The sequence below is a fragment of the Lutjanus erythropterus genome, chromosome 18 (genome assembly GCF_056507025.1).
Source record: "Lutjanus erythropterus isolate fLutEry1 chromosome 18, fLutEry1.hap2, whole genome shotgun sequence".
Lineage (NCBI taxonomy): Eukaryota > Metazoa > Chordata > Actinopteri > Lutjaniformes > Lutjanidae > Lutjanus > Lutjanus erythropterus.
In genome coordinates, this window is record NC_139334.1 from 35,132,979 (window position 1) to 35,158,897 (window position 25,919).

Consider the following 25,919-nt stretch of genomic DNA (forward strand, 5'->3'; position numbering starts at 1 on the left):
AACTCTGCATTCCGTTCACACAGACTTAAACAGTTACAAATAAATAACCCTGGGTTGGGATGCCTCCTGCTCTGTATTTATATTTTCACTTCTCCCTGTTTTCCTGTCACTCTCTTCTTTTGAGGAGGTTGGCAGACCAGCTTCGAGCTGCGTTACCGTCACTCTCATTCATCCTGCTGCCCAAATCACATTACCTTGCCAGGCAGCTGGATTCGTGAGATCATGCGAGAACAGCTCCTGTGGTGAAAACTGTGTCGCCAAATCTCTACCAACAGACACATTTTTACTGTCACACAACATCTGCATCATATTACCCATCCCGATGAGTACTGTATAGTATTACTGTGGCACTGAGACACAGCTAAGGTGTGGAAAGGGTCTAGTGGGAGTGTACTGATGTTGCTTCCAGTTAGGAAGCACAAGCTGGCAGCTTCTTATCATGCAAGCTGGGATTTTTTTTATGAAGCTGAACATCTAAACTGGCATCATATTTGGCATCATGCTGCACTCGAGCAGTGTTGGCTGAATGGGAAGAACAGACAGACCTGTTATTTTAACTTGAGAGTGTTCAGGCATGATTCCAAGATGGTTCCCCCCACTGCCAGCCTTTAGTTATACATACAACAGTGGAAGTTTTATTGTTGGCCATAATTCATCAGTCATATCAGTCTGTATCTCCTTGTTATGTAGTCAGATGTCTCTGTTAGTGTGAATATTAGATTTTGCCACCAGTTTGATGTCCTCCCAGCCAAGATGAAGATACTGTAGCTGTCAGAAGTAATCATCTCTCCAACTCCAAATTACAGTGAGGAGTAGAGCTGCAATAATTAATGGATTCATTTATTATTAAATGAATCAACTATTTTGATAATCAATTAATTGGTTTGGGTATCTTTTTAAGAAAAACAGTAAAAATTAAATGTGAATATTTTCTGGTTTCTTTACTCCTCTCTGACAGTAAATTGTCTTATATCTTTTGATTGTGGAAACACCAACATTTTTCACAATTTTCTGATATTTGTTTGAACCAACAACAAAACAAAAATAAATAAGAAAATAATCAATTAATTGATTATGAAAATACTCAGTAGTTGCAACTCAAGTGAGGAGGCTGACTAGTCAGTCCCTGCAGGATTTTGCAGCCTTTTTTTTGGTATGTTGCCAATTAAAATGTCTGATTTCTCTTTTTGGTTTTCTAAAAAGTTGTGATTTTTTTCCGTAGTTTTTTGCATTGAAATTGCGTTTATAATTCATTAAAATCAAAGTTAACTTGTTCCAGAGAGAATTAAACCACACTCTGCTCCAAATAATGTTACGAAAAAGGTTCATGATTACAAAAAATCTGTCAAAAGTCAAAAACAGCTCAAAATTATTACAAAAGTGCACAGAACATTGAAAAATCTCAATAACAATGACAAACCTTGTTCTTTTCAGCACCTGTGACAAAATGACAAAATAAAAATACACAAGAAAAGTAAATAATAAAACAAAGTCTGTTCATTGAAACATACGTTTGATGTTTGCACAGAGGACTGTGAGTCACAGAAAGCTACAATGATTGGTCAAATTTGTGGAAAAGTTGTGGTGATTGGAGAATTCACAGAGATTAGTTGAATTTGCGTTAATTGTTGGGATTGCAACATCACAACTTCAAGAAGGGACTGACCTGCACCGTATTTACAGGGTGAATGATATGAACTGAACGTGACATTAAACAGTATAGACATGTCTGTGGTAAAAAATCACAGCCAGTGGTTTGCAGCTGCTGCTGCAGCTTCAGCTCACTTAGTTGTGTATTTGTTTCTGGCAGGGTGTGAGGAACACTCTGGCAGGGGAGGAGTCCCAAGTGGAACATCTCAAGGCTCAACTCAAGGAGCTCTTCAGGTTCTCAGAGGACTCACGCCACCTTTCTGATGACGTCCTCGCTGTTGTCAAAGAACATCAGAGGTATGTGGCAGGACGCCAACCACTGTTTAAAAACTGTGAAAATCAAAACATGTAGGCCTCATAATACCTGCAAATAATTCTTGTTAAAACTCCCTAGTCATATCAAATGTTTGAACTAGCACAAAACTGTTCCCTTTCATTTCATTGAGCTGCCATACTGAGATTGGGATCATTGTCTAACTTCACAACATGAGATGTAAAAATGTTCTTTACCACTCTGACTCTGTTGTGAGCTGAATCAAATTAAAGGCAAAGCAATGCAAATTTGTTGGTGTAGCACTTTTCACCAATAAGACAGTTCAACCTGCTTTACATAAGACAGGCAGGCAGTAAGACAAGATAAAAGAGAAACATGAAGCAATACAAAAAAGACACATAAAGAGGATTAAAATAAAGTTTTTAATGCATTCAAAAGCAGAATAGAAGTAAAAGGAGCACTGAAGTCACTGAATCACACTGTTGAATCTAAACATCAAACACCTGATGTTATAGACTTTTTAGAATACGGACTGGTGTTGTGAGTTTGATACCCGATAAACACCTCACGTTGGACCCCCAATACTAATATTAGATGGGATCGGCCCCGTCTCTGGTTTCATTTATAAGCTGGAAGCCATTAAATTCATGAGCAGATGACAACAAGGACAAAGACGAGGACAAGGAGAAAAAGAGCCAGATTTTTTAATTACAGCTTTTTGTGGAACATGGACTGATGGAGGAGTGTGTGGATGCTGCGATTGGTGGGTCAGATGTGAATGGCTTCACAGAAACAGATTTCATTCACAATAATTTCAGGCTATCAAGGGGCTACTTTCAAATACATCTGTCAACGCCTCTCCACAAGAGCCTGTCGAGACACTTGAGTGTTGCGTGAGTGATTTAAAAGTCGCATTAGGACAGCAAAATTAAATGCAATATTATCACAAAATCACAATATGGCCAAGTGCAATGTCCAAATCACAGAACCCAAACCAAAAATCAAAAAAAAAAAAAAATCACATTATCACGATTTTAACTACAGTTGGAATGCAAAAGTGATCCTTCCCACTAATCATATCACATATTGTAATTTAAGTCAACATAATCGCACAATTTCCAGTTTGTTCATACTAAGATCACTTTAGAAAAAATCACACCTGTACCTGATTTAGGACCACATATGAAAGTAGCCCAAATCTGATTCCATGTGATTTGTGCTGCTCAAACTGTCATGACAAGAACAGATTGCCTGCAGGGTGAACATAGCTTTTGGCAGCAGGTGACATAAGCCTTTCTTTAACTCTTGGCTACAGAGAACACAGTTAAAATGCCAAGCTTAACTGTCTAAAGTGTGGCTGTATTTCACTCACTGGTGATGCACGGGATACACTTAAACGCAGAGGGATGAACTGGGCTCGACCCCGTGCCAAGCTCATCAGCTGGTAGTGTAGGCGTCCCTCACCCTGGAGATGGGGTGCATAGATATAAAACACACGTCTGATGACTTTGTGATGACTTTGTGATGATGATGACAGCACCACAGACATCCTCAGGTTAGCAAATATGATGATATTAGAATTAGGAAGTAGAATCCAAACATCTCTAACTGTATTTTGCTTTCATTAGTACTTTACCTGTTATCTAGTGTTAAATTAGCGTATTTGTAAGGTAAGGTTTTATTTATTATGCAAATTTGTTATAAAAAATTACGGTGTTCTCTATTTATTTATATAGGTAGGTAAAATTAGTTGAGGACTGACTTCTCATCTTTGACAGTTGTGTTTTTGTTTAACCGTAAAATTTCTGGAACATCCAGTCATTGATTTGTTCAGTGCACTTACTTTCTTGCTTGTATGGGATCATAGGCACCTGGTGATATTGTTAGATAAATCTGTGTGTTGTTTGTGTAATAATAGTAAGATGTATTGTTACTCTCTGAAATCTCAGCTAGTGGGAGATGAACCAAAGTGGCCCAAGAATGGAGCCAAATGGGGACTCCAAATCTCAGATTTTGCCGATGGACACAAATAATCCCTGTCAAATAAGATTCACTGTGTCAGAAAGTCCCACCCAGTTTTCCAGTCTGTCTTTTAACTTGTGCGGTGCTGAATGCAGCACTGAGAGCTCATTGTACGCCACACCTGTCTGGTATATGGATTATCTCGGCAAAGGTGAAGTGCTCTCAAAATTTGAGAAACAAACCTTCAACTCATGAAAAAATGGGGGCAAAACAAAAGTGTTTCTTTGTTGAGGGAGGCTGAAACTTTTTCATTACCTTTCCTTAAGTGGATGTCCTTCAAAAACCTAACAAAAGCAGTCTAAACGTTGGTGAGGTGGAAATCGTGACTGCAGAACATCAAGACCAGGAAGGGGTTAAGCTGTGTTGTAACAGTTATTAAAGTCTAGATTATAACTGCAGTTTTGGTGGCCTGTGGGGAAATAGCTTGACAGTAGAGAAATGTTGACTTTTTGCAGAAGATCTGATGCCATGCAGTTAAAAATATTTCTGATTAAAAACTGTAGGCAGAACATCAAGACAGCAGGAGGAGGATTTCAATAATTGCACAGTTTCCTCCAAGGTTATGTGGTTGATAAGATTCAAGTTTGTAGTACTTATTGAATTGGTTTTAAGTGGATGCAAGGACAATGCTGACTCTATACCTGACACACAGCATCTGAAGTTTTTTAGTAAAGAAGGAAAATTCTTTGCATGATTCACTGTATAAAAGTTAAATGGTGACTGACGCAGTAGTATTTGTCAGCCTGTCAACAGAAGCAGCTAAAGAACATGTTTTCAAATACTGAAAGGGCCCAGGAGATCAGTGTGTGTTTTGACAGCACTGATATACCTGCTTTTAGCTGAACTGCGTCATGACAGCACTGCATATCCTCCATCTCTTCACGTGTCCTCAGACATGAACAATATGCATCCATAGGATGCACTGAAGCCCGTGAACAGTGTGAAGAGTGTGTCAGGATGTGAAATAAGGTCGGCAGCACACTCTGAACAACACATGAAAAAATCAGCTCAAGTGTTTTCATGACTAATTATATTTACATTATGGAGAATTTGAAGGATTTCCAAAATCGCAGACACAGTGGAACCGTGGGTTTGGTCCTCATCTGCCACCTTGTGGACATTCTTTTAAATTACACACCAAGAACACAGCAAGTATGGGAACAGTGTCAGTTGTGTTGCAGCCACTGACACACAGGCTGGTAAAAGCATACAAGTATGCAGTTTGTTGTTGTTGTTGTTGACTGACAAATAAAGGTTGGTATTACCTGGAAATCAGTCCAGGCACTCTATAAAATAAGTGGTACCAATGAATGAATGAAAAAAAATTAATTATCCAATATCTTTCAAAATGCCAACATGTTTTGACCAATGTAAGTCTTTGTCAAGGCTTTGAACTTGTTTTAAAAGCATATACCCGGTTTGTTAAAATGTACATTTTCCATTGGATTAATGTACTCATGATACTGGAATTTCTCATTTCAGTAAAATAATGAAATACCACTGAAAAAACTAATTTAACATTGAGGGCATAAAATTTTAGATTTTTTTTATTATAGAGTTAATGTTTAATTAAAAAAATAAAATAAAAATAATCCAAATTCTCTGCTTTCAGCTTCTCAAATGTAAATCTTTTCTATTTTCTTTACTCCTCTTCTGACAGTAAACTGAATATCTGGACTTAAGAACATTTTATGACATTTTACAGACCAAACCATTAATTGTTAATAATTGATTAATCAAGAAAATAATCAAGAGATTAATCAATGATGGAAATAATTGTTAGCTGCAGCCCTACAACATGGAGATGTGGTGCGATGACCTACAGAAACGGTTTCTTTGTATTGTCTCTCCTACACGTTACAAACTGAACTTAGGCAACAACTATATGGCAACTCTTAAGGGACAAATTACCTCAAATACAGAAGGCTGTTAAATCATGACATGCTGATGATAGAGGGCTCAGTGGTCCATGACTGTCAGCCATCATGATGAACGGAGACATCGTCCATCGGCCCAACCCTGACTTCTACAATCAAAGGCCGTTGTTTGTTGAAGAAATTGACACTGAACATGAAGAACTACAGTCAACACTTCACATTAAATAGATCTTAAATAGTCTAAAATATACACTGTCATTAAACTTGCAGACACCCTGTGATTTGAAACAAAGAATAAGCAAAAGATTAAAAGTTCCTTGTGGAGTTTTTGACAGCAGCAGAGTAACATTGTGATGAATAAGTCCTTGTCATGTTTGTGTATTACATGATGTACCAGCGCATGTACAAGAATGCACATGTACACCAGAGACATGGGGTTGGTGGGACGCACACACAGTGTATTCCGGGTGGTAATCACGGCCTGATTATCCTGCTAGTGGGCCCCGGGGCAACAAAGAGCTGCTGAGCCCCCGTTCATCCTCTGTGTGCACTGTGTGCACTTTATCTTTGCTGGAGTGCTACCTGCCTGGCGCCAGGTTTGCTGCAGCCTAATGTGATTAAATACAAATGACTGTAAGTCAAATCGCTGCAAACTAACTGCTGCAACGGAACCTGGGGCTTTGGGGCCCCTGGGGGTATGGGGCCACTTTGTCCTGGTGGTAATCCAGCCTGCCACTAACTGTTAATGCATATCAACAGTTAGTGGAAGTAATGCAACTAGAAATGTCTTAATACAGTAATTCAAGAGGAGAAGAGGAGCACAAACCAGTGCAAACAAAGTAGTTTTCAAAATAAAAAATCTTTCATGTGCAGGCTTTTTATGAGGTAGAAAATATATTCAAATTAAAACTGCATTTTCCCAAAATTCTACCTGACGATAACAATAATAACTGCTCGGGTAAAATCCAGCCAAAATGTGTCAACAGAATCAGGTCATGATTAAATATAAACTACTCCAAATAATGTGTAAATATTCCACATGTCTGAATTCTGTTTTCCTGCAGCAGGTCGTCCTACTTAGCTTTTAGTGCTACTTTCAGAGATTTGTGGGGCTTAATGGAGTGCTCCACTTTTGGATATTTAAAACTCAGACATGAGCTAGCTATTCTGAGCTGTGAGTGTTCCCTCGGCTGCGAGGTAATGATGATTTAAGTAACATTTTGGTGATGCAACGGCTTCACTATTTGCTCTGTGACGTGCAGCAAACCATTAAGCATCACATTTGTGAATTTTGTGGCTTTATCGCCCTAATTATGTTAGAAAAATGCTAACACATTTTTAAATGGGTCCATTATTTCCTAATAGCTTCCAAATAGTTTGATGAATTTCCTGGAAAGAATTATGTGATTCAGTGGTATTTGTAAGGAAATTGAATACAAAATTCACAGCTCAGGGACAATATTCTATTGAATTTAGTTAGTTTTGCTGAGTTTAAGTAGTTGTTGACTTTTAGATGAACCTTTTTGAGGAATAAAATTTCTTTTTCAAATTAAAAAGTATTCAAATCAAATGGGCATGTTGATTTGAAATGTATTGAGCACCGGAAGAATGGATCCTTTTGATTTTCTTTCAGCAATTCAGGAGCAGGTTTCTACAGCAAGGATGCCAGATTTGAAAACCTATATTGTAATTATCTACATTCTGTTGTTGTCCATCCTCACTCCTTTGTGCTTCTGTCTAAACCATTCGCTCTTGAGCTTTTGGGTTCCCTCCAACTTTGTAGCATCAGTGGAGGCTTTTTATTTTTTGTAGACTTTTCAGATAAACACCACAGGATACAATGAACAAGCTTCCACAACACATCACAAGGGGAAAGGAGGGCAAAAGCACAGATAATTGCATCATGTTCACATGCACAGCAGCACTCCCGACGCAATAACACCAAAAACACGCAGAGAGCCAGATTAACAAACATAACCAGCCTAACAAACCCACTGCAATCTGTCTGCTGGATTATGTGTTTCCTTCTGGAAACACTGTGCCCCAGATATGAACATCAAAAAACTTTTAACATGGAGATGAACTGTTAGCCAAAATCCTGGCTGTTTGTACAGTCATACTTTGATTTGCTGAAAAACTGCAGTTGGATCCTTTGCCTTTGCCTGTGCAGTTGGATCCTTTTTTTCTGCGCACAAATTGATATTTTAAGAAAGTTGCTCATTACTTACATTTTTTCTAATTACATCTACCCTTTCCCCCTTATTAAACATCCACAGTCTATGAATATGCAAATACTGTTTGTTGGAACTGCAGGGCAAAAGATTCTTGCTTGATTCTTAGTTTTCAGTATGTGCACTGCGAGTTTCCTCAACACACTTTTGCAAATTGGACCATGATTGTCTTCTTTACTTGTAAAAAGTCCATCTGGTATATCCAAGTGTTAAACAGATTTAAGGTGAACAAAGAGAAACTTCTGCAGATGAATGTGAAAACAAACTGTGCACATACATCATCCTGCAAAGTGAAGAGCAACAGCCAAAACACAGGAGGGGAGTTTAATATTTGCATCCCTACAACAAACTGTGCAGTCCTTAATGTCGACAATGACAAGTCCCAAAATCCAAAACACATATTTTTCCTTTGGCCTGTAGTGCTGTTTATCCATCTAGATAGTTTTGGTGTGAGTTGCAGAGTTTTGGAGATATCAGCTGTAGAGATGTCTGCCTTCTCTCCAGTATAATGGAACTAAATGGCACTTGGCTTGTGGTGCTCAAAGCACCAAAAAATACATTTGAAAAGTGGTGTCTCATCAATCACAGCCCTTGTTATGCAGTTTCATGTAGGAATTACTTTCTTTCTGCAGTAGAATTTACCAGAACTTATGATTGTTATTAAGTCATGGTTTTTGGAAAGGTTTTGAATTTTTCCAATGTATTTTTTGGCTCTAGATTCTTAGGTAGTTGAGGTAGATCCTACAGCAGAAAGAAAGTAGTTCCTTAAAAAGAACTGTGGTACTAGAGTAGAATCTACCAGAACAACTTTCTTTCTATTAGATATGAGCAGTTTTGTGTCGGAACTGTTTTCTTTCTAGTAAAAACGAAAGTGGTTCCAATAGATTCAAAGCAGTTCAGTATATTTTATAGCAGAAAAAAGTAGTTCCTACATAAAATTGCTCACAGCAAGGTCTGTGGATTATCTTGAGTAGTGTGGTCATGAGTTTTGGAAAGAGAAACGTGGTTTGAATTTTTCATCTTTAGTCCCATGTGTATGATGTATAAACAGCACTACAGGCCAGGGGAAAAATATGTATTTTAGTAATTGGGGTGAACTGTCTCTTTAAAGTGAGCAAAGAGAAACTTTCCCCATTCAGCAGATGAATGTGAAAACAAATGAAATGGCATTATTAATAACAATGTTGCCTTACTTTTCTTAACTTTACTGTATGAAGTTAAACAAAGTTCACATTATTCACTGTTTCTTCCTTAACCACACTAATATATAATAAATATTAATATGATGAGAGCAAAATGTCTAATTGGAACATTCTTGGTCAGTGTGGTTTATTATTTTCATTATCAACCAACCTGCAGATTATTTTCACAATTAATCCTTTAGTCAATAAAATATCAACTTCAGGTTGCTACTTTTGTCCACCCAACAGCCCAAAGACTCTTCATTTACTGTCATAAATGACAAAGAAATGTCACATTTCTCCTCACATTTAAGAAGCTGGAACTAAATAGCTTGCAACTGATTTTCTTTCAATCAACTTATTGATAAATCGACTAATTGTTGCAGATCTAAGCATCTGCCTGAGCAGCTTGCATCTCTGAAACATGAATTTCACATGAGACTGTGTATCATAATTTTCATTTGTGTCTGACTTTCTGACACATCCAATAAAAGATTTTTGGGGGGCTTGATGTTTGCAAGGGGGATAGAGAGAGAGAGAAGCACTCATAAATACTGTGTTCATCAAGTTGTTACTGAGCTGCTGAGCTGCAGGTGATCATGATCATCATGATCATTTGAAGATTACATTTTGAAGATAAATCAACAAAACTACATTTTACAGACAGTAGTTGTAATGTGACGTCACCTATAATGGCATTTAAAATGAAAGACTTAACTTAAAAGCAATAAAAGGTCGTATTCAAGTATAGCCCCAACACTTTTACCATCTAAAGGAGCTACAAACATGTATTCATGCTTGACAGATTATCTAGTTTATTTCTTGCTGTGAGTGAGCCAGAGCAGAGCCAGGATGTGATGCAGCCACATGCTGCACACTTTCAGCATTGTAACAGAGACTGAATGCACCTGTTTCTGTTTCACATGGTTTTGATGCTCAGCTAAGTCTATATGTACCAACTGTTAATTACGGCTTTGTGTGTCTGTTTTGAAATTCTCTTGTAAATCTCCTTCAAAGAAACTTCTGTCTCATGTGCTCATGTTGCAGCGTGAAGTGCAGAGCGACCAGGCTGTGTTCAGAGTCCGAGTCAGGGCTGAGGAACATCCTCCAGGACCCTCTGCTGGTCTACGCCCAGTGGAGCCACATGGTCTCTCAGGTTTTGGAGGCTTCTGCTGAGGTCACCGACTTCTCCCACATCGCCATGTTGGTCCAGAACATCGAGGTAAAACACACTTCCTTCATTTTGTGTGTAATGTATCGAATGACAGTGTGTAGTGTGAGAGTACTGGTTCACCTACACTGTTCTCATAGTGCTGTTTTTGGCTGCAGCAGGCAGCGAAAAAGCTGTAAAAACACACTGTACACTACCTGCTCAGCAGCAAACAGCAGACAGACACAGTTGGAGATGAGCTGTGAACACAGTGGAGCATTTAGCAGCTGACACATATTTTTCTCAGAATTTGGCAGGGATGAAAAATCAGAGCTAAAAGAGAGATAATATTGGACTAATATTCCTCAGGTGGACTGAAACACAGCCCCAAATGAATGATAATGTAACCCCTTGTCTTCTAGATGTGTAAATAAACAACTGTTTGGCTTATTTGTTTGGCTGATTTGTCAGTGTTGTGTTCAGAGCTGATTTCTTCTGCTCCATAGTGGCCAAAAAATACATTATCGCAGCTTGAAGAAAGAGTTTTCCTCTTTCAGGTAGCTCACCTGTAGTTTGTTAGAAGACAAAAAACGATCCATTGTCACCTTTTAGATCATGTCTGTTATGTGTTCATTCTGAATTATTACAAAGATCTAAGAGGAGTAAATGTGAAGTCAGATAGACAGCTGACTCATTCATCTGACTGTTTTGAGGTTTCATCCTGTTTCATCAGCATACATGGACATATGGAGAAAGACTAATTCTAGAGCTATTTACTGATCCTGATGTGTTTATTGATCCCTTCTCTGGTGTCACCAAGGCTTTGTTCAAACTGCAGGCAAATCACATTTGTTCAGATCTGTAAAACAGACTGAGTGCACTGTTGTTTGCATGTGATCAGATCAGATTTCTTTGTCTCAACATCACCAGCCTATCTGCAAGGGTTGCTGTGGTAACGCTGTAGGTATTGGTGACTAGTATGTATACTGGTGTTGAAGCTTGATAAATGAAGATGCACACATCACTCTCCAAACAATTGTGCTGTCAAGTTGCTGTGCTGTGTTTACCAGCCTCCTCTATTGCTAAGTTTGTCTAGTGTGACGGAGGAAGCTGGTATTGGAAGAAGTTTATCAAAGTAGTTGTGGGAGATGAATGGATCAAAAACAGGACTTTCTGTCCCCTGTAAAGCTAAATGTCACTTCTAACTTTTACTTATTATTTTCAATTTCTTTTAGGCACTTAGAACAAAGGAACACTTTGCACACCTATTAGATGAGACAGGTGTGGGGGGGGGGGGGCGAGCAGACCAAAAAGTTGCAAAAGGACTCCCACACAGTCTTGCAAAACTTGCAAAATAACATCTATTTGTGATGTGTCTGTACTTAATTTTATTCAGAACTGCTCAGTGGGTAAATCTTGACTGTGGACATGGTTAAAACACATGACAGAACATGTTTTTATGATGCGATGCTACATTAGGAAGCAGTTCTTGGTCTCTGAGACACATGCTGCACTTTACACACTTCCCATCATCTTCACACTGAGGACAAAAATTAATTGCCGGGTCTTCAGGAGGATAAACAGCTGATCAGCTTACAGTAGAGGAATCTTCCTCGCTTGTTTTTGTCAGTTTACAGAGTTACACACATCTTGCACTCCTGCAGCCTCCCCAAACTTCCCCAAGTCTGGAGAGCAGAGGGCCAGAAGAAACATCACTTCAACCACAGATCATACATAAGATATGGATTTCAGCCTATTCAACATACAGTCTATGGCTCCAACTCGCTGTTTGGACTGCATTACTTATTTCTGCATGTGCAATTGCTACATATTGCTCCTTTAACTTTCTGTTAGATGCATATTTAATGAAACAGTGGGAGTTAACTTCTAGACAGAGAGAGCTCATGGATCTGATAAATAGTCTGGTAATGTCTCTAGTGTCAGAGAGTTTTACACACGTCAACATCATAAATATACTAGAAGATATTTTCCCCCTCACAGAGTAGTTTTAGTTTTAATTGGTCTCCAGCCTGATGTTAGTGGAAACCTCGACATGCTCTGACTTCTGTTACGACAGATACACAGTGGAAAATCTGACAGTACCATTAGAGACCTGTTCGGTCAGCCATCAGCCTGCTGTCTCTTCTGTTACACTGTGACAGAAAACAATGAGGATAAACAAAGCCACTTATTATATTGTCAAGATGTGGATGAGTGTATCCAGGAAAAAAAGCTCACACATTTACGTCCTGCTAATAGAAAGATCAGAAAAATTGCGTAAGAGTTGCATCACTGTGGCAGCACTGTATATTCATAAAAATTCTGTATGAAGTTGTGTTTAAAAATCTCTTTGAGAATATTTTCTGTACTTAAACTTTATGAAAATGTGTGGGTTTGAACATAAACTTGCACATGTTTATATTTGCTCTAGTATTTGCGAATGCCCACATACAGCAGCGTGGAGCATTCATGTGTCCTCCATTTCTGTCCTCTCTGTTAGCACCTGCTGAAGGAGAGTGTCCAGCTGCAGGAGCGTTTCAGCCTGCTGCAGGTGAAGGGGGACCTGCTGGACTCTGTGTTCGGTCCTGAGAGGTCTGACGGCCTGCAGGACGAGCTGAACGCCGCCATCAGGAACAGAGAGCTGCTGCACACTCAGCTGCTGCAGAGGAAGAGCAGGCTACAGGTATCAAAATGTTACTTTAACTGCATCTTAAATCTGAAAGTGAACTATCCAAACTATGCAGAAAACTTTTCAAAATAAAAGTCCCCTCTTGTGTTGTTGTTTGAAAGATTTCATTATGAAGCTGCCCGTTGTGCCCTGGTCTAAGGATGTCAGGACGCAAAATAAGGACAAGGCGTAGAGAGCAGGGCTGAAAGGAAAAGTGAGCAATTTATTGCCACACACAAAATTATTTACGTGGTTCAGTGGTGATTAGTATTTACACAAATGAAGCAAAAGACTTCATGGTCCAAAATAACAAACAGTTACCACAGAGATAACTGGCTTGTGGCGGCCAAGCGTCTCACTAAAGAGATAGTTCACCCAAAACTGAAAATTCACTCATTATCTACTCACCCTCATGCCAACTGAATGTCAGGTTTAGTTTTTGGTCCACGAAACACTGCTGGAGTTTCACAGGAAAACAGTTTGCAGAATCTGCCAAAGAAAGGAAGTAAATGGTGACCAGTTTTCAAACAGAAAAAAAAAACAGTGGTCAAACTGCCAATTTGAAAGATGTCATCTACTCCGTGTTTTTAGTCTGAATCTTCACTGTAGATCTTTAGCTTGGAGCTACGTTCGCATGGTTCACTGTCTGAAGTGGGTGTGTTTGGTGTGACGGTGTACACACACAAGTGAACCGCATGTCCAGGCTTTAGGAGACTATACCAGATGAGCAGTATAGAGGCTTTTTAGGTTTTTTGTGTTGTTTCTGTCCTAATCTTCAACATATTTTCTATCATAAATTGAGTTAGCATGTAGATACTACGATATCTTGATATCAAAATGCCAGCTGCTCTGACCTTTTCATTGACACCTCACTTGAGCCAATAGAAACTTCCATGTCCTGTCCACAGCCTACAATAACCAATGAGAGTTGAGGTTGAAAGGAAGTACCTGCCTTTCTTCTCTTATGTAAAGACAGAGCCAATTAGAACTAGAGCTGGGTATTAATTCAGATTTTCAAATTGATTTGACTCATAAGATCCAGATTTAATTCGATTCATGATTCAATTCAGTTCAGTTGGGGATATATAAGTTACATATTAATTTTGCTTGGATATGAAACAGATTCTCAGAGAACTAATCCTGCAAATAGTCCAAGGAACCATCTAACCTGGTGCATTATTAAAAATATTAATGTTTACGTTAAGACTTGACCCCAAAGTAGTTACATTAATCATGTACTTTTTATCAAACATGGTTGATCACGTGCCAAAGGCTGATTATAGATTAACAGGTTTAAAACTGCAGGCTGTACCACACATCCATGGGAGAAAACACAAATATTAAAAGATCATTTTGGGGATTTTATGAGTCAATACAGGACCAGGCAAATGAAAATTGATTTGAATTGATTAACTGATTTTTTTAACGCACCTCTAATTAAAACAGGTTGCGTTAATGACTGACTCTGAAAATGACATTATGCAGTTTTAGTGGGTAATATAAAGCCACAACAAAGGAAGTGTGTAAATATGAGCCATTTGCTTTGAGTTGCTTTTCATATGGACTGCTTTTCCATCATAACACTTTTTTTTTACATTTTTACACTTTTACATATACAAAGTTTATTTTCAAGGAGGAAAAAAATCACTAAAATGTCTTTATGCTTCAGCTAGTCTGATGCAGGGTTCCTGTGAGGTCTCCAGATGACCTCGTCTGTATCTCTGTCATGTATCTCGGACAAATCACAGCAAGATTATATAACTCTGATTGCCTAATTGCCTGTTTTTTTGTCAAAGAAATCAAACTTCAGAGTGTGATGAGTGATTGTTTCAGAGCCTGTTTTTTAGCTGCCACCTCCTGCCACACAGCGTGAGGTCAATATTCCTCCTGAGGTATCAACGAACGATTCGTGCACATGTAAATGAGTTTAAGGCCATCAGACTCTGCAGGCAGGATCTAAAAATACCTCCACAACCTCTCAAGCTTTTCATATATTCCATTTTTCATGTCCGTTGGTGGGAGGTGAATCATATGCTCACAAGCTCATAATTTCATCCCGCACATTATTACAGTTTGAAAGTTGTGTTAAAACAGAATTGTTTAGAAGGCCTGAGCTGCTTGTGTTGGCTTTATTTCATTATGAAGGATATTAAAACAAGTGATCCAGACAAGACAGGCTGTATAATAACACACCTAATGATATTTTACCCACTCTCAGGGCTTGATCTCAAGAACCAAGGACTTTGGTGATGCCTACGAGTTGATTCGCTCTAAGCTTGCCAGTCTCCGGGATCGACTGGCTGCAGCTGACGGCCCTCAGCCTGACATCCTGGCTAAAAAAAGCCAATCGGACCAGTTCAGGGTGAGTTTAATCCCAGGTCAGACCAGGCCCAAGTCAGAGTCAGCCAAAGTGTCTGCATCTTCTCCAAAGCTGCAGTAGGTAACCACAGTGCAACATTAGCTTTATCATATTCAGGAAAGTTTTCCTTTAAAATGAAATGTAAAATATGTATATGTATCAACAGAACGACATGTTTTAGTTAAATAGTTAATTAATTCATGGTTATTACACAGAAACTACCACACATGTTTCCAGGTAACAAGTTACAACATTAAACATATGATGTGTACAGTATTACACTGATAGGAGCCTGTAATATTGTGAGGACATCAACCCATATTACCTCATTATAATCAGGTTATTATCCCATTAATGTCACCATTTTTAATCTAAATATTGCATTATATAAGCATTTTGTTGTTAACAGGTCACTATATCGTTAACAAAATATTACTATACCAATATTAAATACTTTTTCCTTATGACTATATTTAAAAATGTTGTTGCCCTTTGTTTTGGGCCTCTTATTACCCTGTTACATAAATTTCAGTCTAGGATTACCCAGTTCACAATAGGCCTTCTTAATAAATCATGGGAGAGTTCATTTGTGCATTAATCAGTGTTCCTGGCCATTTTTGCTGCCATTTCCAAATAACCATATATGATCTTGACACATGCATATACACATTAAATACTTTAGAGATAAACAAAAATGAATTTATGCTGAGTTGACAGGTCATCTCAATCTTTTTATTTCCTCTCATCAAGAAAACAAAACAAAACAAAAAAAAAAGTTGAGATAAAATTTCAAGGCAGCTTACTTCAACTCTATTCAGTTTTTGAAATGCTATATTTTTATATAGTATAGTGTAGAACATTTTACCCTACTTCATAAATGAGAGAAAATAAGTGCATTAAGGCAGAATTAACAGGCTCTTGTTTTTTTCTTTCCTCAGTAAAACAATATACACCTTTCAAATGCTTTATGAAAGCCATACTGCAGATATTAATTTCAAATTTTGCAGAATTTCTTCCATAACCTTTTATTCTTTTAAGGGACCCAAATAAAATCTCCTGTGACCCACCTGTGGGTCATGACCCAGTATTTGCTTTAATTGATACCTCTTCATTATCAAACTATTACCCCACCTGATTGTGCTGCAACATCGTACTGAATATTGTAGTACCCAGGACCTAAACGTGACATACTTGTAAGTGATGTTACAAATGAACAAATGTTTCCTGAAAATTTACACTAAAACAGCTGTTATGTTACTTCCATGTCACACTGTGTGTCTTGTGTGTCCTCAGGTGATCCAGAAGGACCTGGAGGACTGTGAAGCTCACATCATAGCTCTGGAGACTCTGGTGTCATCCAGTCAGAGCAACAGGACTCAGTATGACAGGCTGTACGCTGAGTGGAAACATCTGCACAACACAGTGAGGGTAAGACACATGAACCTTTGAAACATCTCTCTCTCAAGGTTTGAACTGGAATTGCTTGCAGCACTTGAATTTTAATGCGTTTTGAGTGTAATATGATTAATATCTGTGTAATTTCCCACAGGTTTAAGGTGCTGAAAATGCTAAAAATGCACCTTGAAAATGGTTGAAAAGTGAAAAGAGTTTGACTTTGAAAAAGGTGTAGGAACCCTGCTGTCTGAATAGAACTCATCCTTCATATCTGATGAAGCACTCATCTATAGTTAAAGCTGCTCCAGTCACTTCCTCTATATTAACAATGGATCAAATGACTGTGTGCACAGTAACAGGGGTAATGGGCTGCTCATTGTGACGAAAGACACATTAATTATCACCAACCCTGCAGTTCCTCTCTGCTTTTCTGAGCTTTGTACTGTCTTTTAGCTCATCACTTTGAATTTACAGCCTTCAACTTTACTTCTGTGGCTCAGTTCAATTCAACTGAATGAATACAGCTTTGAAAGAAAACCCAGACGATTTAGCATTTCACTCCTGTAACTTTTTCAGCCTCATGATGGACAGGTTTTTGGTACTAATGTAGCAGAAGCAGAGATATTGTCTTTTTTATTCCACCTGTCAAAATCTGGCACCTACACAACCCACAATTCACTTGAGGACATTTATCAGACTTCACACTCTGTCTCTCTGTGGAGACACTAAAGACTTAATACAACTTTTTTCACTTACACAGTAGAATCCAACGTCTAGAAACACACTCTGATGTGTAAAATCAATGGAGTTCCTGTGAAGACTTGCAGGAGTCGTTTTTCTAACAGCTTTTTAATCAATGTAGATAAACTGCAGTATTCATTTCAGGCATCAGTGGACACTTACACCTAAAATAAGATTTTGATGTACTCTAGAGCTGTAATGATGTAATTGATTATAAAGAAATTATTAAATTAATTTTCAACTATTGTGATAGTCAATTCATCATTTTATTTTTACTATTTTAAGAAGAAAAATCAAAGAATTATCTGTTTTTCGCTTCTTAAATGTGAATATTTTCTTGTTTCTTTGCTTCTTTATGACAGTAAACTGAATATTCTTGAGCTGTGGACAAAACAAGATATCTGTAATTTCGGATTTTGGACAGACCACTTGACCATTTTCTGACATTTTTAGACAAAACAATGAATCAAGTAATTGACAAAATAATCAACAGATTAATCGGCTATAACAGTAATCATTAGTTGCTGCCCTGTGGTTTGCTCTAAAACACAGTTATTTTATTTCTTCTGTTTGATTATGCAACACCTGGCTGACCAGATCACTTCCACAGAGCACAAACATCTGGACTACTAACAGATCAAACCTCAGTCATGAACTTCTCACACTAAAACTGCTGCAGCGTCTGCTACAGAATTGGAATATAAAGTGACTTTTTTGCATAATAACAGCTGTTGTAGATGTTTCCAATGCACTGCATGAATTTCCAAATGTGTTTTGTCAGGCTGATGTTTTTCTTTTGTCTGCAGATGAAGGTGCAGGAGAGTGAGGAGAGCATCGATGACCACGAGAGCTTCCACGACAGCCTGCTCAACATCGAGAAGTGGCTGATGATTATGAAGCAGAAGCTGGAGTCCTTCCGCAGTCCCTCAGGAGAGTGGAGTGTCGAGGGTCGCCAGCACGAAGCTGAGGTGTGTGTATGTTCCTGCACGTCTGTGCTCACGATCAGCAGTCTTTGGAGAAAATTATGGTCAATTCTTATCTATTTAAGGGTTTAGTTGTATACATTAATGGAGATGTGTCCAGTTTGGAAAATAGAACAGAAATGTTGCCAGTTTTTAAAAAATGTTCTTTGAGTAGTGTGCATTAGCTGTTTAACATTATACCTCCTTCAACCAGCCTGCATGAGATGGTGTTACAGTCTTTTTCATCTCAGGTGGATGAATTTTTCAGTGAGAGTTTGCTTCATCCACGAGCTCCTGGACCCAAACCTTGAACTTTTGGATACTGGCTGTCCAGATACGGATATAATCTGGCAGAGCCGATGGTTCACATTAAAAACTTGACAGCTGAGCAGCACTGACTGTCAACTTTGAGTCTGCCTCCTCTCCTCTTCCCAGAGTTTTGTGTTCTGTCGGCGTGGAATATGCTCCACCCGTCCAGTGCAATAGCTTGATCAGTAAAGATGAAGGCTCTGATTTCCTGTTGCTGAGTTTTCCAGAGTCTTATTTTATCCTTTTTAATGTCCTGAGACTGGACATTAGCCAGGAGTAGGCTGTGTAGTGGAACAGCCTTAGGTCCAAGCTGTGTTACTTAGCTCTTATCTTGACTTCCCCTCTTCTTGGGGCGATCACATTGCATGCGACGGTCCATATGGTCAGACTGGAGGGTTGGGGGATGATGTGGGCAGTGAACCTCCCAGGATTCACTTAATCCAATCACTGTGCCTGCCTTCCAGTGCTGATGAGTGTATTTCTCTCATAAGAGACTATAATTCTGAAAATCTGTACTTAAGTACAAGTACTGTTACATCACTAAAATGTTATTCAATTACAAGTAAAAGTACACTTGAGTAAATATACATATACATGTAAGTATTCAACAGCAGGATTCAGTCAAAGTAGTTTCTGTTTCTGCACATCATCAGTCTGAATTACTCCCAGCTGCTGCTCCATTCTGCTCATTTCTTTTAGTTTTTATTAGTCATTAATAATTTATAAGATACAAAACATATTTACCATTTTTTTCTCATTTAAAGGTTAATTTCTTTACTTAACAGATGGCTCTGGCAGACAGAACAATGTCAAATGAGGTGCAATTACTGCCATTTCTAGACTATTGATTAAATATCCATGAATACTTTTTTAATTGTTTAAATTCTCAGTGACCATAAATCATTTAATAATAAATTATCAACATCCTCACTCCAATCCTGTGCTGCTGCAGATTTTAGTTTTTCATCAATACATACTTGTTTTTATCGCGCCTTTTGCAATCAGATCATCTTATTGGCTACAAAGAAAAATGCAGATAAAAGTCTTGGAGAACTCAGATTGTACTCAGTACTCAACTATGATTTTAAAAGTAACCAAGTAGATTACCTAATGTAATGCTTATTTAGATACAAGTAAATGTACTGAAAATATACCCATAAAAGTACCCAAAAAACTACTTACAGTAACTTGAGTTTTTGTAATTAGTTACTTCCACCCCTGGCTTTCACCCTGGTATATGTCATGCATGTATAGAAAATCTGTATGTGTGTATAATACAGGGCTGCACAATGTAGAAAAATAAATCATGCTGGCATTATTTTCACAAATATTGCCATTGTAAGATGATTCACAGTTTGTGGGAATGGTCATTTTTGCATCACAGTTTTCAGTTTCACTCATTTATTATGATGATATGATATTTGTTGCGATCTGAACCAAAAAAATATTTTCTTACATCTGGAGTGGATTTTTTTTTAATTTTTTTTAATTTTTATTTTTTTTTAACCTTACCTACGACGTTGTTCTGTCACTCATTTCTCCTTTATCAAAAAATTGCAGCTGCTGTGATTTGGATATTACACTTGGCCATCTTGCGAAGGAATAATATTTCAATTAATTGTGCAGCCCTAGTATAATATATGATTCTTTGCCTGTTTCCTTTTTGTATTAAAATAAGAAGTACTGTATCATTCATCTGACTAAGTTTGAGGAACAATGTCAGCTGTATGAGAACTGACAGGATGACAACAACATTTCAGCCTGGATCACAGCTTCAGTTAGTGGCTGTTATTTCCCAAACCATGCAGCCATATTATAACTTTTGTAATATTTTGTAGAATTGTTTAAATTCACTCTGCCATTTTAACACAATTAAAAGTCTAAAATTAACAAATGTAATGAAAACCAGAGTAGATGTGTGTTTGGTTATGATGTATCAGCTCTGATGAGTGATGTCAAGGCTCTGAGTTGATTTTCATAGTTAACTAAATTGAACTGAAGCTGACAGGTTGTTAGTTAAGGGCACACTCTCCTAGAAATAAACATCCTAACTAGAACCGTTCTTCAGCTGTCTGAATAGGAGAACCCTTTTTGTGTCGAACCGTATTTTAAGATTCTACTTGAAACTCTTTCAGAGAGTTCTACCTAGAACCCAACATAAAGGGCGATATCTAGAACCATCTATGAAGGATTTCACCCAGAATCCCCTGTGAGAAGGTCTACAGAGAACCCTTTATGGTGTAATGTAACAGTTCCAAGGGTTTTATCTAAAAGACACTCATGGGGTTCTACTAAGAACTTTTTTATTTTCCAAGGTTTTATCTAAAACCCATCCATGGGGTTCTAATGAGAGCCATGTTATATTCCAGTGGTTTTATCTCAAACCCTCGGACATTCTACTGAGAACGTTTTTACATTATGGTACAAAGAACCTTTGACAAACCCTTGAAGAAAGAGTCATTCAATGATTTCAACAGCCCTTGAAGAACTTTTCTTCCAAAAGGGTTTCTTTAGATGATGTGGTGATGATATGGTGTAATGGTTCCACCGAGAACTGTCTGTGGGGGTTTTATCCACAATCTTCCCATCTTCTAAGGTGCTAACAAGAACCCACCTAGGGGGTTCTGTCAAGAACGTATTTGTAAGGTTTTATCTAGAACCCACCCAAGGGGTTCTACCAAGAACTTTTTTTGTATTCAAAGGGCTTTATCTTAGAACCCATCCAATACAAAGAACCTTTGATGAATTCTCAAAGAAAGAGCTCTTAAAGGATTTCAACAGTCCTTGAAGAATTCTTTCTTCCAAAAAGTGATCTTTAGATTAAAAGGGTTTTAATGGAACCCTTAGTCTTAGAAGAATCCTAGGTAGGTGGTTCTAGGTAGAACTTGAGGAAGTACCTTTTTGGAACGCTTATTTCTAATAGTGTAAGATGGACTGGACTGTAAAACCACAGGTATGATCATTTCAGTAATCTTCCTTCAAGTCATTCAGACATGATTCATCATGTGGCCTCATCAGACCTGCAGGTGTCTTAGTTCATGATGGAGAAAGTCATCAGTTCATTAAAATCCTGATTTCATATGATTTACATGTGTTGTTCTATCAGCTGGCTCTGTGAGCGACCTGATGGCAGCTCACAGTGACCTCAGTGATGACCCCAGTCATGAATTTTAATGGGAATACCAAGAAGACTATTTATAATTACAGTGTTCATTATTGCACTGACCTACCTGCCAGTCTCATCACCACAGTGGGTTGAGATTCTTCACCTCTGTATTTCATTATCTCAGTGTGCCTACAATACAGTTCAGCAGCTCTGCTCTTTCAATATATAGAATGGATATCAAATATATGTAGCAGTGTGCAAATAAGTTTCATAGTTCTAGAGAGTTTTTATGAATTACAGCCATCTTATCAGCTTAAAACAGGCAGCAGGAGAGCACCAGAGAGGAGAAATCCATTCCAAAAAATGCTGCCACTGGTTCAGTGTGTTTGCACACATTAAACAGACGGTACGGAGGAGTGTGTACACTTCACCACACACAGGAGATGTGCTGAAGTTTGAAAGAAAAAGTCAAAGTCTTTCTTAGCCAGCAGTAAGTGCTGCATTCAACAGCCTGTGACCTTGTGCTGCTCTGGCTTCTTTGGCCTCAGCTCAGCTGCTGTTAAAGTCTATGTAAAGGAAAAAGGAGTTTTTCTTCAAAACTCAGTATACATGGTAGAAAATGTTTGCTGAAAACATGTGAAAACTAAGAACCATGTAGTACTGACTTGTGGAGTTGGCAGTTAAACTGTTGTGCTCAATTTCTGTGTTCGGGATTTTTTGGGCGGATGTGAAACATGGCTTGGTGACGTGCTGGAGTCGTGGTCCCGCAACATTATATAAGCCCCACCAACCGACACACGCCTCCCCCCTCCCCTCACCCTCCCTAATGGTCAGTTACAAACGTACCTTCAGTGACTCTCTCAGTCCAAATCAGTCCAGCAGTTCAGTTCAGCTCACTTCAGTTCCAACAACCAGACACAGAAGAAAAAAAACACCATCCTGTCACCGTCGTTGTTCTTATTGTTTTCAGGTTGTAGTGGTGTTTTTTCATGATTTTAAGACCTAATTTTATATAGTTAGTGATTTTTAATTATTAACATTTTGCTGGGTGGTTAATAACATGTTTCTGTGGTGTGACAAACTCAGAGCACACATGTATTGTTACTTTACACAATCTTTAAACATGAATGTGTAGTTTACTGACAGCATGTTACCTAAAGTATGTGTATGTACTGTCTAAAATGACCTCTAGAATAATCATAGCCTCATGAAGCGTCTGTGTGCTCTACTGTGTGTCTCCTTAACAACCATTTTCATTATCGATCAATCTGTTGATCAGTTTCTCCATCAATTAATTAGTTGTTTGGGCCATGAAATGTTTAAAAATGTTGATCAGTGTTTCCCAAAGTCCAAGATGACGTCCTTAAATGTCTTGCTTTGTCCACAACTCAAAGATATTCAGTTTACTGTCAGAGAGGAGTAAAGAAACCAGAAAATATTCACATTTAAGAAACTGAAATCAGAGAATTTGGACTTTTTTTCTTAAAACACAACTCAAATCGATTGATCAGTTCTGAAAATAGTTGCCTTTCATTTTAAAAATTGATTTACTGATAAATTGTTGCAGCTTTTATCCTAAATCACAACATGTATTTTTCTGTCATGTTCCTCAAAGTTTTGGTGTCTTAACATGGTATTTTGGATGGTTTTTTAACCATTTTTATCAATTCTCCAGTTCTCAAAAATGGTTCAGTGGTGCAACAACTCTCTTATACTCTCTTAACTTTCAAAATGTGAATAGAGCCCTAAAGTAAACATGTTTATTGCAGATTTATGACCTTAAAAACTTGTCACACACTGCTGAGCTGCACCTCAAATGAATCTTCAGCTGTCTACCCTGTAAAAAAAAAAAGTTTCTGGTATGGAGGGTGGAGTGGAAGAGGTTAACCCCATGAATTCAGCTGATGTAATTGTAAGCTGCTCTTTTCCTCATAGCCGTAGATCAGTTAAGGCAGAACACACAGACATCAAACACCAACGATCAGAGCAACTTACTCACTTACTTGATAACAGTATCTTCAGTGGCCATCGGCAGCAAACCCACAACTTCTCTTAAAAATCATTGAAATACAGTGGTTATTGCACACAACTTCAAATGCTGCCTCAAAATGATTACGTTTCTCTTGTATCAAAAGTAATCCAGAAAATCCTCACAGTGTCTCATCAACATGGCGCTCATATCCCTGGAACACTGACACTCTCAGTCTGTGTCACACTTATCACTTCAATTTTCCACTACAGTGTCAGGCAGACACAGCTCTTTAAAAACCTCATCACATTTACTTACACAAACGTGTGTGACTGACATTCTCAACAAATTGGTGAGTGTTACTAGAAAGATAAGTCTCGTAGTTTCAGACCAAAGCCCCACTTCCTTAAAGGGACAGTTCACCCAAAAATAAAAAAGTGCTATTGGCAAGGAGAAAAATATCTTTTATTATCTTATTTTCTTGGAAAAAAAAAAAGAGTTTCAGAGATCTGGAGATATTGGCCGTAGAGATGTCTGTCTTCTCTCCAATATAATGGGACTAAATGCCACCAAAAGCACAAAAAAATACAGCTGAAAAACTCAGACCTTGTCGTGAGGAGTTCCATTCTTTTGCTAGGAAAAAATGTCTTTCTGGTAGATTCTAAAGTAGTTCCTACTTGAAATTGTTCATAACAAGGTCTGTGGCTATTCTAGAGTAACTGTGTCATGATTTTTGGAAAGAAACATTGGTTTTGAATTTTTTTTTATTCATTTATGATTACTTTGAGCACCACAAGCCGAGTGTCATTTAGTCCCATTTTACTGGAGTGAAGGCAGACATCTTTACAGCTGATATCTCCAAAACTCTGAAACCCGCACCAAAAACATCTAGATGATAAATAGCACTACAGACCATGGGGAAAATATGTATTTTTCATTTTGGATTGAACTGTCCCTTTAAGGCTGAAATGATCTCCGTCATTTTAAGTCCCTGGATCATTTTAGCCTCAAGATGTTTTTGTTAAATGAAACCCAGTGTAGTAGGGATGTTGTAAATAAGTTTGTGTCACACACAATGGGCATGTATTTAGTAAACTTTTTTTTTTTTTCGAAGCAATCTGAAGCAGTATTTCTCTTCAGCATCTCAACATTTGGTTTCTCATAAGAAAGTCAACAGTTTGCAGTCAACTACAACAGCTTGCACTTATCATTGTGATTTACATACTGACTCAAAGAAAGTAAAGAATGGTTATTCTTTTCTCTGTCTTGGAAGACATTTTGAGAAAATGTTTCAGTAAATGTTAAATAGTAACCAAAGCTCAAGCTCACCATCTACTGGTGAAAATCACATACTGAGCTTAGCTTAGATCAGTTAATGGTCAAATGAGTGTACAGTGCTTCACAAAAGCAGAGCTGTTTTTCTCCACAGACAGACAGAGACAGACAGTACAGTTGTTATGTGGCTGATTACTGAAAGTAATTAAACATGTTTAAGTTGTGAAAAACTAATTGTACAATGATGCAAAGTGTCACACTGGTGACTCTTAGCTGTTAAATCTTGATTGCTGCCTGATTAAAAGTGTTCAGCCTGAACCATGAGTTTTGATCTCCTCTCTCTGACCCCCGTGTGTATTAAAATGTCCTTGTCCCTGTCCACAGAGAGCACTGGGAGAGTTTCCAGAGAAGGAGCTCCAGCTGCAGCAGATGGAGATCCAGGGTCAGGGTGTTCTGGAGAAGACCTCAGTGGAGGGACAGGTCCACATTGTGCGAGACATGAAGCGCCTTCGAGAGTCCTGGTTGGCCCTCTACAACATGAGTCTCAATCTGCACAGGTACCTTACAACTGGGTGTTTACAACTGGTCACTCTGACTCTGTCACCCTCCAAACATTATCAAGCCAGATAAGACCACAAAGAAGACAATCTTTACAACAATTATGAAGAGATCTGTTATTTTGGTAGAAGCTAACACATCACAGTCCTCCCACACTCACACCAAACTGATATTAATCCACCTAACTAACTT

At 38.2% G+C, this 25,919-nt stretch overlaps 1 protein-coding gene across 1 annotated transcript in view; it reads left to right on the plus strand.

Moving 5' to 3' along the window:
• The window catches only part of syne3 (spectrin repeat containing, nuclear envelope family member 3), an 80,535-nt gene that overhangs the window by 35,310 nt on the left and 19,306 nt on the right, over nucleotides 1-25,919 (plus strand). Inside the window, exons 7-13 of the mRNA XM_084742190.1 lie at nucleotides 1,811-1,947; nucleotides 10,283-10,457; nucleotides 12,886-13,068; nucleotides 15,272-15,415; nucleotides 16,706-16,840; nucleotides 18,355-18,516; nucleotides 25,554-25,726. Of these exons, the coding sequence (XP_084598316.1) occupies nucleotides 1,811-1,947; nucleotides 10,283-10,457; nucleotides 12,886-13,068; nucleotides 15,272-15,415; nucleotides 16,706-16,840; nucleotides 18,355-18,516; nucleotides 25,554-25,726 (1,109 nt within the window). The remainder of the gene's footprint in view (nucleotides 1-1,810; nucleotides 1,948-10,282; nucleotides 10,458-12,885; nucleotides 13,069-15,271; nucleotides 15,416-16,705; nucleotides 16,841-18,354; nucleotides 18,517-25,553; nucleotides 25,727-25,919) is intronic.